This window comes from Pocillopora verrucosa, chromosome 10, assembly GCF_036669915.1.
Source record: "Pocillopora verrucosa isolate sample1 chromosome 10, ASM3666991v2, whole genome shotgun sequence".
In the NCBI taxonomy this organism is placed as follows: domain Eukaryota; kingdom Metazoa; phylum Cnidaria; class Anthozoa; order Scleractinia; family Pocilloporidae; genus Pocillopora; species Pocillopora verrucosa.
In genome coordinates, this window is record NC_089321.1 from 14,508,052 (window position 1) to 14,521,049 (window position 12,998).

The window sequence follows — 12,998 nt, forward strand, 5'->3', positions numbered from 1 at the left end:
AGATTTGGATCAGAGAGGGACTTATGCATTAAGCGAGTTTTGGATAAAACACTTTCGCACTTTTGATTGCGTAGTTCAATCGTTTGGTGAGAACTGTCTTGAAAAGGACTGCGGTTGGTGAGTGAATGACATTTTGACAACCCGAGCAGAAGTATTTTACTAAGGTAAAGTTCAAGGTTGTTTGTTAAGGATTGTAATGGATTTTGCTCTTGAAAACTTTTGGTCGGCTGTGATATACCATGTTGTTATGCGCTGCAAGACTCATGTGGCTTCTTCATCATTTCAGCATCAGGACACCGTGTTGGATGTGCAGCTAGCCCGGACGTTATCTACTAATGGGATTATGACTTTGTTAGTAACGGCTGTATTAACTGGTTTAAGTGAAGGCTTTCTCTGTTGTACCTGAGGAAAACGTATGGGGAAACCCGAGCTCCTTGAGTTGTGGGGGAGGCTGAGGTTGATTCTTGCGGTCACCTCTCTCATATACTGCAAAGCATCTCCTGACACAAAGAATTTCTGTATGCATTTTTAAATGCAAACAGCAGCTATTTTACTTTCCTTAAATAATTTTATCTATGTAATATATTCTGACAACAACTAATGGTAAAAGAAATGGTGTATATATTTCAGATATATTTTCAAATTGCAACATTTTTGAAAACTGGAGTATAAATATATTTTTATATTTATATACCCTCTCTCTCTTTGACTAATTATGCATCACACATACAACAACGTTCATACAACGTTTTAGCTCTACTCAATTTCTACTCATCTCTGCCACTGAATCGTCACTATTTTACCTTAAAACTGTGAATACGATGTTTACCAAAGGGATCCAATCATGTAAAGGCCTGGTTTCTCAGGGGTTTCCTCCACTTGTAACTTGATAATTAGATTCATGGCAAGATAAAACAATAAATAAATAAAAAATAACTGCTTTTTTAATTTGACCGGGCGATCCTCAATAAAGTAAGGAAGGCTATTTTATTCTAATACTTTGTGATCAAAGTGATTCGCTTCCTCTGATAGGCAACTATCTGCATCTGTTATAAATTTTAGGAAGACGGAAAGGTCGGACAAGATAAAGCTAGAATTTTGCTTTCCCTTCTTGCACATAAACAGCTGTCTCTATGAATTTTTCACCTAGAGTTACTAATTCAGAAGCCCTGTTTTGTTCAAATCTAAATCGTTTCGAAGTTTTAAGTAATAGCATTTTTCTTAAAGTTTCTCGAAACATGGGAAATCTAAAACTATAAATGACAGGATTCACCAAAGAATTGCCCAAATGAAATATATAAAAACTGTAAAGAACGGGTTCAGGAAAACACCTAAAACACTGATGAAAAATAAAATGGGCAACACTACTCGAGCCCCAACAGACAAGAGAGGCGCCTATCACAATAAACAAAGTCCTGGAGAGTTTCTTGTTCTGTTCCAGTGAATTGTCCCTGATAGCAACTGACACCAATCTATTGGAACTGAGTTTAGTTCGTATCGCCACATAGCAGGCACAAATTACGATCAGCGATAAAGCCGCGATGGACCATACTGCAATCATCCAGTGGTCAATTTCCGAGCAGTCGAAGAACAACATCAGTAACAAATTCCCTACCTGGAGAGCTATTGCAGCACCCCACACAAAGATGGCGCTGTAAATATAACCTCTGATGCTTGCTACTCGATGGCGAAGTGGCCAAATCAGAGCGTAGGCACGTTCCAGTGAGATGAGTACGAGGAAGAAAACTGATGCAAAAGGCAAACTTAGTTGGTAACCACCTAGAAGTGAATGTTTCAAATTATCCTCAACAGACGTAATGTTGGTTTGGAAAGAATCTGGAATGTAAAACCCTCCAGTTATTATCATCTGACTGAGTCCAACAAGAAGATCCGCCACGGCCAGGTTTATGAGAAGAAATGAGGTCCGCTTCAATTTGCTACGGTTTTTCCAAAACACGAATATGGTGAAAGAGTTTCCCGAGAAAATAAGAAGGGATTCAAAGAGAATAATGCAGTGAATTACAAAAGTTGCATTAGCCATACTTGAAGTGTTTAGTATTCGGAAAATTTACCAACTTTTTTTTTAGCAGGTTGTCACTTGCGTAGCAGGCTTTTTTGTAAGAAAAAAATACGCCCACGATGTGATGTAGTGGATTGAAAAAAGAAAAATTAACAAAAATATTCTACAATTAACTCCAACCAATATTTAGCTAAAAACGTTGTGATTAAGATCTTCATTAAACGAATCTCACCTTTATATCAATAGGTAGCTAAAAACTTCAGCTTTCAAAGTTAATAAAGAATAAGAAATTAATTTTTTGGAGATAAGACCGAATTAATTACTTATTTGTAATCAACACAGCGTACGAGAGAGGGAATAACAAACAGAAAATCACTAAGCAATATCATCAACTTTCCTTCCAAGATAGAACTGATAATTACAATATTTTTACCAAAATTAGCACGTTGAAAAAATACGATGCAATTAGACTGAAAAGCAGTTTTTATGATTCTTAAAGCAAAAATTCAGGATCAACGCATATATGTTACAGTTGGAAAAAAATTTCAGAGGAAAAATAAAAACAAGCATATCACTCTACAAGCTCTGACCAATATTTACTCAGAGAAGAAAAAATTTGATTAAGATCTTCAACAAACAGACCTCAGACTATGGCAAAGGTAATTAAAAACTCGAGTTCCCAAAATTAATTATGTGCAAACGATTTTTCCTTCAGAGAAAAGATGGCCTGCATTTCCATTCGTTAACTGCATACAACGCAAGGGGCCGATGAATAAATTATTACAAGGCAATGCTAACAATTTTGTCTTTTCGGCAAAATCATTACAAACTATATGTCACAATTGGCACCTTATGCAAGAGGACACTCTGTAAAAGTTTTAAGAGATGTTTATAAATGTAAGGTTCTTATATAAATAAGGTAAACAAGATTTTTATTAAAAGCATAGATTGGGTGCTGTGCATACAACGCAAAGTAAACATAAGGGGTTAACATTTCCATACTAATGAGGCCTTCTGGAAAGAAATAATTTTAAAACATATGCCACGACTGGCATATGGAGCAAAATCAAAGTTACCTTTTCAAAGGTAAATGAGCAGTTTTTTGATTCTCATAAGGCTGTGTAAGTAAAGGGAAATTTTTTTGAAGTTTTCACCAAGCTAATTGAGGAAGCCAACAGTCACCTTTATTTGCAACTCCATATAATGCACATTTATTTTAATTACTTAAAAACAGCCGGTTTCACCTGCACGTAGAGGAAAATGAGTAATGTACAGTGGTCTCTTACTAACACATTATCATTATCTTCTCAGTAATAAATTCATAAATTTCAAAGCGAAACCTTTGATCTGAGTCATCTTTCTGCAGTGCAGCCAGATGATTCGCAAACAAGTAAGAAAGGAAATCTGAATCTAACGTTTTACTGACAATTTCATTCCTGATTCACTACCGAGATGAAAAGGTCGAATGAGCATCAGCTAGAATTATAGTTCGTTCTCTTTAAATCAATAAAACTAAACGCTCACAGGCTTGTGTTGTTCAACTGACTCGATATTGTTTAGAAGTTATTCTTAGTCTCATTCGTTTCAAAGCTTTTCGAAACATGGGAAATTTAAAACTGTAAATTATAGGATTCACCAAAGAACTGCCCAAATGAAATATGTGAAAACTTTCAAGAACAAGTCGAGGATAACACCTTAAACACTGATGAAAAATAAAGTAGGCAACACTACTCGAGCCCCAACAGACAAGAGAGGCGCCTATAACAATAAACAAAGTCCTGGAGAGTTTCCTGTTTTGTTCCAGCGTATTATCTTTGTTAGCAACTGTTGCTCGTGCATTGGAACTGAGTCGAGCTCGTATTGTTACGTAGCAGGCGCAAACTGCGGTCAAGGATAAAGCCGCGATGCACGCTAATGCGGCCATCCAATGAGCGAGATTTAGGAACTTAAATTTCACAATTAGCAAAGTCAGTGCCCCAAGAGTTGTTGCGGCAGCCCACACAAAGATGGCGCTGTAAATATAGCCTCTGAAACTTGCTACTCGATGTCGTAGCGGCCAAATCAGAGCATATGCACGCTCCAGTGAGATGAGTACGAGAAAGAAAAGTGATGCATATGGCAAACATAAGGAAGGCACAGCTAAAATCCATTTCTTTAATACATCGTCACCAAGAGTACTTTTAGTATGGGTATAACGCGGGATGTAAATCGCTCCAGTAGTTATCATTTGACTGAGTCCAACAAGAAGATCTGCCACAGCCAGGTTAATGAGTAGAAATGAGGTCCTCTTCAATTCGTTTCGGTTTTTCCAAAACACAAAAACGGTAAAAGTATTGGCCAAGAAAATAATGAGGGATTCAAACATAATTATGCAGTAAATCACGACAACACTTTTATCGGTCATACTTGAAGAAAAAAGTAATCGTAGAATTTTGAAGCTTTCAACCACAGCTCACCACTTGTGTGGCAGGCTTTCACCTAAGAAGGAATATACCCATTACGTAAAGTATTTGTCAATAAAGGTTTGATTAAGAACTTCGGCAAATGGATTTCACTCCATGAAGAAGATAATTAAAGATATCATTAATTTTTTTATATTAACAAGGCACCCAACATCTTTTAGTTAAGAATAGACTGGGTACATTTTCATTTTTTTATGTAAGTAACGTAAGGAAAAATTACGCGCCTCTGATTGGCTGAGAACGAATGCATTCTTATGTAACATGAGTGTGCAAGGTACAAAGAGTGCGCGCACGTTTTCAAAATTTCGTTGGTCTTGACTTTCTGAGATTATTTTTCATTAAATTATTAACAAGGATTAACATGAATTCTCTTGAAATTTGGCGTAATAAGCACTTGTAAAGTTTTCAGAGACTGCAAATTGCACTTTCCATATAGGCTTATGCAATTTTTTTATCTTTGAAAATGTACTATTGTCTATTAACATCAAACTGCACTCGAAATCATGCTATTACCTATGAAAATAACACTGCTGGTAATTTTAGCTTTTGGTGGTGGTAATCGCAGGGGCCGTATAAAATTAGCGATTAATTTCACGCGTGTTACAAAAGTTGTAAGTTACTATTAGAGAGAAAACAACTACGCAAGATAATGCAACCATCCAACTGTCGATATGTAGGATTTTAAATTTCACAACTAGAGAAGTTAATGCCCTAAGAGTTGTTGCTGCAGCCCTCACAAAGATGGCGCTGTAATATAGCCTCTGAAGTTTGCTACTCGATGGCATAGCGGCCAAATCAGAGTATATGCACGTTTAATCGAAATGAGCACGAGGAAGAAAACTGATACATAAGGCGAACAGAGTTAGGGCACAACTAAAAATCCATTGTTTCAATACATCATCTCTAAGAGTACTGTTGGTCTGGATATGATGTGGAATGTAAAACTCTCCAGTTGTTATCATTTGACTGAGTCCCACGAGAAGATCTGCAACAGCTAAGTTAATGAGAAGAAATGAGGTCCGCTTCATTTTGTTGCGGTTTTTCCAAAACGCGAATGTGGTGAAAGAGTTTCCCGAGAAAATAAGAAGGGATTCAAAGAGAATAATGCAGGGAATTACAAATGTTACCTGAGCCACACTTGAAGTGTTCAGTATTCGGAAAATTTACCAACGCTTTTTTAGCAGGTTGTCACTTGGGTAGCACGCTTTTATATAAGAAAAAAAATACGCCCACGGTGTGATGTAGTTGATTAAAAAAAGAAAAAATAAACAAACATATTCTACAATTAACTCCAACCAATATTCAGCTAAAAAACATTGTGATTAAGATCTTCATTAAACGAATCTCACTATAAAAATAGGTAGTTGAAAACTTCAGCTTTCAAAATTATAAAGAACAAGAGATTAATTTTTTAGCGATAAGACTGAATTAATTACTTATTTGTAATAGCATGCGAGAGAGGGAATGACAAACAGAAAATCACTAAGCAATATCATCAACTTTCCTTCCAAGATAGAACTGATAATTACAATATTTTTACCAAAATTAGCACGTTGAGAAAATACGATACAATTAGAATGAAAAGCAGTTTTTATGATTCTTAAAGCAAAAATTCAGGATCGAGGCATATATATTGCAGTTGGAGAAAAATTTCAGGGGAAAAATAACTCTGACCAATATTTACCCAGAGAAGAAAAAATTTGTTTAAGATCTTCAAAAAACAGACCTCACACTATGGCAAAGGTAATTAAAAACTTGAGTTCCCAAAATTAATTATGAGCGAACGATTTTTCGTTTATAGAAAAGATGGTCTGCATTTCCATCCGTTAATTGCATACAACGTAACGGGTTGATAAATGAATTATTACATAGCAATGCTAACAATTTTTCCTTCTAGGAAAACAAAATGTATTTACAAAATGTATGCCACATTTGGCACCTTATGTAAAATCAAATCGACCCTTTTAAACGAATAAGCATATTTGAATGATTCTCAAAGGTCAGAGTTAGCAAGAGGACATTCTTTAGAATTTTTAAAAGATGATTAAAAATGCAACCTTCTTATATAAATAAGGTGCACGAGATTTTTATTAAAAGTATAGTTTGGGTGCCTGCATACAACGCAAAGTAAACATAAGGGGCTAATGGAAAAATATAATTTATTGACCCCTAAGGCGCAAATTCTATTTATATATATAACATTTCCACACCAATAAGGCCTTCTAGAAACAAATAATTTCAAAACATCATTCTACGATTGGCATATCGAGCAAAATCGAAATTACCTTTTCAAAAGATAAATGAGCAGTTTTTTGATTCTCGAAAGGCTTTGTAACTAAAGGGACATTTTTTTGAAGTTTTCACCAAGCTTATTGAGAAAGCCAACCTCGCGTTTATTTGTAACTCCATATAATGCACATCTATTTTAATTACTTAAAAACAGCCAGTTTCACCTGCACATAGAGGACAATTAGTAATGTACAGTGGTCTCTTACTTATTCATTATCATTATCTTCTCAGTGATAAATTTATAAATTTCAAAGTGAAACCTTTGATCTGAGTCATCTTTCTGCAGTGCAGTCAGATGATTCTCAAACAGGCAAGAAAGGAAATCTTAATCTAGTATTTTATTGTCAATTCCATTCCTGATTCACTACCGAGATGAAAAGGTCGAATGAGCATCAGCTAGAATTATAGTTCGCTTTCTTTAAATCAATAAAAAGCTCTGCTTCCGCAATTTCTTCTCGGAGAACTAAACGCTCGCAGGCCTGTGTTGTTCAACTGACTCGGTATTGTTTAGAAGTCACTTTTAGTCTCATTCGTTTCAAAACTTTTCGAAACATGGGGAATTTAAAACTATAAATGATAGGATTCACCAAAGAATTTCCCAAATGAAATATGTGAAAACTTTCAAGAAGAAGTCGACGATAACACCTGGAACACAGATGAAAACTAAAGTAGGCAACACTACTCGAGCCCCAACAGACAAGAGAGGCGCCTATAACAATAAACAAAGTCCTGGAGAGTTTCCTGTTTTGTTCCAGCGTATTGTCTTTGTTAGCAACTGTTGCTCGTGCACTGGAACTGAGTCGAGCTCGTATTGTTACGTAGCAGGCGCAAACTGCGGTCAAGGATAACGCCGCGATGCACGCTAATGCGGCTATCCAATGAGCGAGATTTAAGAACATAAATTTCACAATTAGCAAAGTCAGTGCCCCAAGAGTTGTTGCGGCAGCCCACACAAAGATGGCGCTGTAAATATAGCCTCTGAAACTTGCTAATCGATGTCGTAGCGGCCAAATCAGAGCATACGCACGCTCCAGTGAGATGAGTACGAGAAAGAAAAGTGATGCATATGGCAAACATAATGAAGGCACAGCTAAAATCCATTTCTTCAATATATCGTCACCATGAGTACTGTTAGTCTGGGTATAACCCGGGATGTAAATCCCTCCAGTTGTTATCATTTGACTGAGTCCAACAAGAAGATCTGCCACAGCCAGGTTAATGAGTAGAAATGAGGTCCTCTTCAATTTGTTTCGGTTTTTCCAAAACACAAAAACGGTAAAAGTATTGGCCAAGAAAATAACGAGGGATTCAAAAAGAATTATGCAGTAAATCACGACAACACTTTTATCGGTCATACTTGAACAAAAAAGTAATCGTAGAATTTGCAAGCTTTCAACCACAGCTCACCAATTGTGTGGCAGGCTTTCACCTAAGAAGGAATATACCCATTACGTAATGTATTTGTCAATAAAGGTTTGATTAAGAACTTCGGCAAATGGATTTCACTCCACGAAGAAGATAATTAAAGATATCATTAATTTTTTTTATATTAACAAGGCATCCAACATCTTTTAGTTAAGAATAGACTGAGTACATTTTCATTTTTTTATGTAAGTAACGTAAAGAAAAATTTCGCGCCTCTGATTGGCTGAGAACGAGTGCATTCTTATGTTACATGAGTGCAAGGTACAAAGAGTGCGCGCACGTTTTCAAAATTTCGTTTGTCTTGACTTTCTTGACTTTGAGATTATTTTTCATTAAATTATTAACAAATAAATTTGGCGTAATAAGCACTTGTAAAGTTTTCAGAGACTACATATTGCACTTTCCATATAGGCTTCTGCAATTTTTTTATCTCTGAAAATTTACTATTGTCTATTAACATCAAACTGCACTCGAAATCATACTATTACCTATAAAAATAACACTGCTGGTAATTTTAGCTTTTGGTGGAGGTAATCGCAGGGGCCGAATAAAATTAACGATTAATTTCACGCGTGTAACAAAAGTTGCAAGTTACTATTAGAGAGAAAACAACTACGCAAGATAATGCAACCATCCAACTGTCGATATTTAGGATTTTAAATTTCACAACTAGAGAAGTTAATGCCCTAAGAGTTGTTGCTGCAGCCCACACAATAAATAAAATAAATAGATAAAGCCGCAATGCACGCTAATGCGGCCATCCAATGAGCGCGATTTAGGAAATTAAATTTCACAATTAGTAAAGTCAGTGCCCCAAGAGTTGTTGCGGCAGCCCACACAAAGATGGCGCTGTAAATATAGCCTCTGAAGCTTGCTACTCGATGGCATAGCGGCCAAATCAGAGTATATGCACGTTTAATCGAAATGAGCACGAGGAAGAAAACTGATACATAAGGCGAACAGAGTTGGGGCACAACTAAAATCCATTGTTTCAATACATCATCTCTAAGAGTACTGTTGGTCTGGATATGATGTGGAATGTAAAACCCTTTAGTTGTTATCATTTGACTGAGTCCAACGAGAAGATCTGCAACAGCTTAGTTAATGAGAAGAAATGAGGTCCGCTTCATTTTGTTACGGTTTTTCCAAAACGCGAATGTGGTGAATGAAAAGCAGTTTTTATGATTCTTAAAGCAAAAATTCAGGATCGAGGCATATATATTGCAGTTGGAGAAAACTTTCAGGGGAAAAATAAACACAAACACATCATTCTACAAGCTCTGACCAATATTTACCCAGAGAAGAAAAAATTTGATTAAGATCTTCAACAAACAGACCTCACACTATAGCAAAGGTAATTAAAAACTTGATTTCCCAAAATTAATTATGAGCGAACGATTTTTCGTTTATAGAAAAGATGGTCTGCATTTCCATCCGTTAATTGCATACAACGTAACGGGTTGATAAATGAATTATTACATAGCAATGCTAACAATTTTTACTTCTAGGAAAACAAAATGTATTTACAAAATGTATGCCACAATTGGCACCTTATGTAAAATCAAATCGACCCTTTTAAACGAAGAATAAGCATATTTGAATGATTCTCGAAGGTCAGAGTTAGCAAGAGGACATTCTTTAGAATTTTTAAAAGATGATTAAAAATGCAACCTTCTTATATAAATAAGGTGCACGAGATTTTTATTAAAAGTATAGTTTGGGTGCCTGCATACAACGCAAAGTAAACATAAGGGGTAAATGGAAAAATATAATTTATTGACTTCTAAGGCGCAAATTCTATATATATATATATAACATTTCCACACCAAAAAGGCCTTCTAGAAAGAAATAATTCTAAAACATATTTCTACGATTGGCATATCGAGCAAAATCGTAATTACCTTTTCAAAAGATAAATGAGCAGTTTTTTGATTCTCGAAAGGCTTTGTAACTAAAGGAACATTTTTTTGAAGTTTTCACCAAGCTTATTGAGAAAGCCAACCTCGCGTTTATTTGTAACTCCATATAATGCACATCTATTTTAATTACTTAAAAGCAGCTGGTTTAAGTTGCACATAGAGGACAATTAGTAATGTACAGTGGTCTCTTACTTATTCATTATCATTATCTTCTCAGTACTAAATTTATAAATTTCAAAGTGAAACCTTTGATCTGAGTCATCTTTCTGCAGTGCAGTCAGATGATTCTCAAACAGGCAAGAAAGGAAATCTTAATCTAGTATTTTATTGTCAATTCCATTCCTGATTCACTACCGAGATGAAAAGGTCGAAGGAGCATCAGCTAGAATTATAGTTCGCTTTCTTTAAATCAATAAAAAGCTCTGTTTCCGCAATTTCTTCTCTGAGAACTAAACGCTCGTAGGCCTGTGTTGTTCAACTGACTCGATATTGTTTAGAAGTCACTTTTAGTCTCATTCGTTTCAAAACTTTTCGAAACATGGGAAATTTAAAACTATAAATTATAGGATTCACCAAAGAATTTCCCAAATGAAATATGTGAAAACTTTCAAGAAGAAGTCGACGATAACACCTGGAACACAGATGAAAAATAAAGTAGGCAACACTACTCGAGCCCCAACAGACAAGAGAGGCGCCTATAACAATAAACAAAGTCCTGGAGAGTTTCCTGTTTTGTTCCAGCGAATTGTCTGTGTTAGCAACTGTTGCTCGTGCATTGGAACTGAGTCGAGCTCGTATTGTTACGTAGCAGGCGCAAACTGTAGTCAAGGATAAAGCCGCGATGCACGCTAATGCGGCTATCCAATGAGCGAGATTTAGGAACTTAAATTTCACAATTAGCAAAGTCAGTGCCCCAAGAGTTGTTGCGGCAGCCCACACCATGATGGCGCTGTAAATATAGCCTCTGAAACTTGCTAATCGATGTCGTAGCGGCCAAATCAGAGCATATGCACGCTCCAGTGAGATGAGTACGAGAAAGAAAAGTGATGCATATGGCAAACATAATGAAGGCACAGCTAAAATCCATTTCTTCAATACATCGTCACCATGAGTACTGTTAGTCTGGGTATAACCCGGAATGTAAATCCCTCCAGTTGTTATCATTTGACTGAGTCCAACAAGAAGATCTGCCACAGCCAGGTTAATTAGTAGAAATGAGGTCCTCTTCAATTTGTTTCGGTTTTTCCAAAACACAAAAACGGTAAAAGTATTGGCCAAGAAAATAATGAGGGATTCAAACAGAATTGTGCAGTAAATCACGACAACACTTTTATCGGTCATACTTGAACAAAAAAGTAATCGTAGAATTTGCAAGCTTTCAACCACAGCTCACCACTTGTGTGGCAGGCTTTCACATAAGAAGGAATATACCCATAACGTAATGTATTTTGTCAATAAAGGTTTGATTAAGAACTTCGGCAAATGGATTACACTCTATGAAGAAGGTAATTAAAGATATCATTAATTTTTTTTATATTAACAAGGCACCCAACATCTTTTAGTAAAGAATAGACTGGGTACATTTTCATTTTTTATGTAAGTAACGTAAGGAAAAATTACGCGCCTTTGATTGGCTAAGAACGAGTGCATTCTTAGTTAACATGAGTGCCAGGTACAAAGAGTGCGCGCACGTTTTCAAAATTTCGTTGGTCTTGACTTTCTGAGATTATTTTTCATTAAATTATTAACAAGAAATAACATGAATTCTCTTGCAATTTGGCGTAATAAGCACTTGTAAAGTTTTCAGAGACTACAAATTGCACATTTTGTCTCCATTACATAAGAAATAACACAGTACTGTACACCAAATAAGTTAATTTAGGGAAGCCTACCGAGAACCAACCCGAGGCATATATAGCCTGGGGCATGCATATATACATATATTCGCAACTGATATACCATATACAATCCCGATGTACAGACAATTCCTTACACATTAAAAAAAAGGTATACATTACTAACATGCAAACTTAACCAAGTCTGGATTAACAGAGATGGGCAACCGCTTACAAGGACATAACTACGGTTAAACAGAGGCCAGAAAAAACCTGCCAGAAAAAACCCCTCTGGGGAAAATACATGACAGGAAGTCTGGGTAGGAACCATGGCCCAAACTCAGAGCAGTTGGCAGCCCATCCTACGAGGCTTCAGCTAAAGAAAATATGTTTTCAAACTAAAATAAATTTGTCATCAGCCAGAGGTGAACGGTTGGTTCTGAGGCCTAGATGGACGCCACGTGCTATACTTTCCCTTATATACCACTGCATCATTACCCATGATGCTCGGGCCTAAGGCCTAGGCCTTGTCGTATCTCGTGCCGACAAAATATTTATTTCTGCCTTATTCGCAGACTCATTCGTCAGAAATACCATTTTCCATATAGGCTCATGCAATTTTTTTATCTTTGAAAGTTTACTCTTGTCTATTAACACCAAACTAGACTCGAAATCATGCTATTACCTATAAAAATAACACTGCTGGTAATTTTAGCTTTTGGTGATGGTAATCGCAGGGGCCGAATAAATTAACGATTAATTCCACGTGTGTTACAAAAGTTGCAAGTTACTATTAGAGAGAAAACAACTACGCAAGATAATGCAACCATCCAACTGTCGATATTTAGGATTTTAAATTTCATAGCTAGAGAAGTTAATGCCCTAATAGTTGTTGCTGCAGCCCACACAAAGATGGCGCTGTAAGGAGTGTACTCTCTACGTGACGAAGTAAAAAAAAAGGAGAAACAAAGTAAATATAATTGTGCGAACTCCGGGTTCTAGCCCATGATTGTTTATCGAAGAAATGTTGATCAAGCCCTTCAGGAAA

At 36.2% G+C, this 12,998-nt stretch overlaps 1 protein-coding gene across 1 annotated transcript; it reads right to left on the minus strand.

Annotated features, from left to right (window-relative positions):
• Positions 1-646: 646 nt before the first annotated feature.
• Positions 647-2,118, minus strand: LOC131772226 (lysophosphatidic acid receptor 3-like). The gene has a single exon (XM_059088117.2). The coding sequence runs from the start codon at positions 2,039-2,041 to the stop codon at positions 1,091-1,093; it is 951 nt and encodes a 316-aa protein (XP_058944100.2). The 5' UTR covers positions 2,042-2,118; the 3' UTR covers positions 647-1,090.
• Positions 2,119-12,998: the final 10,880 nt, after the last annotated feature.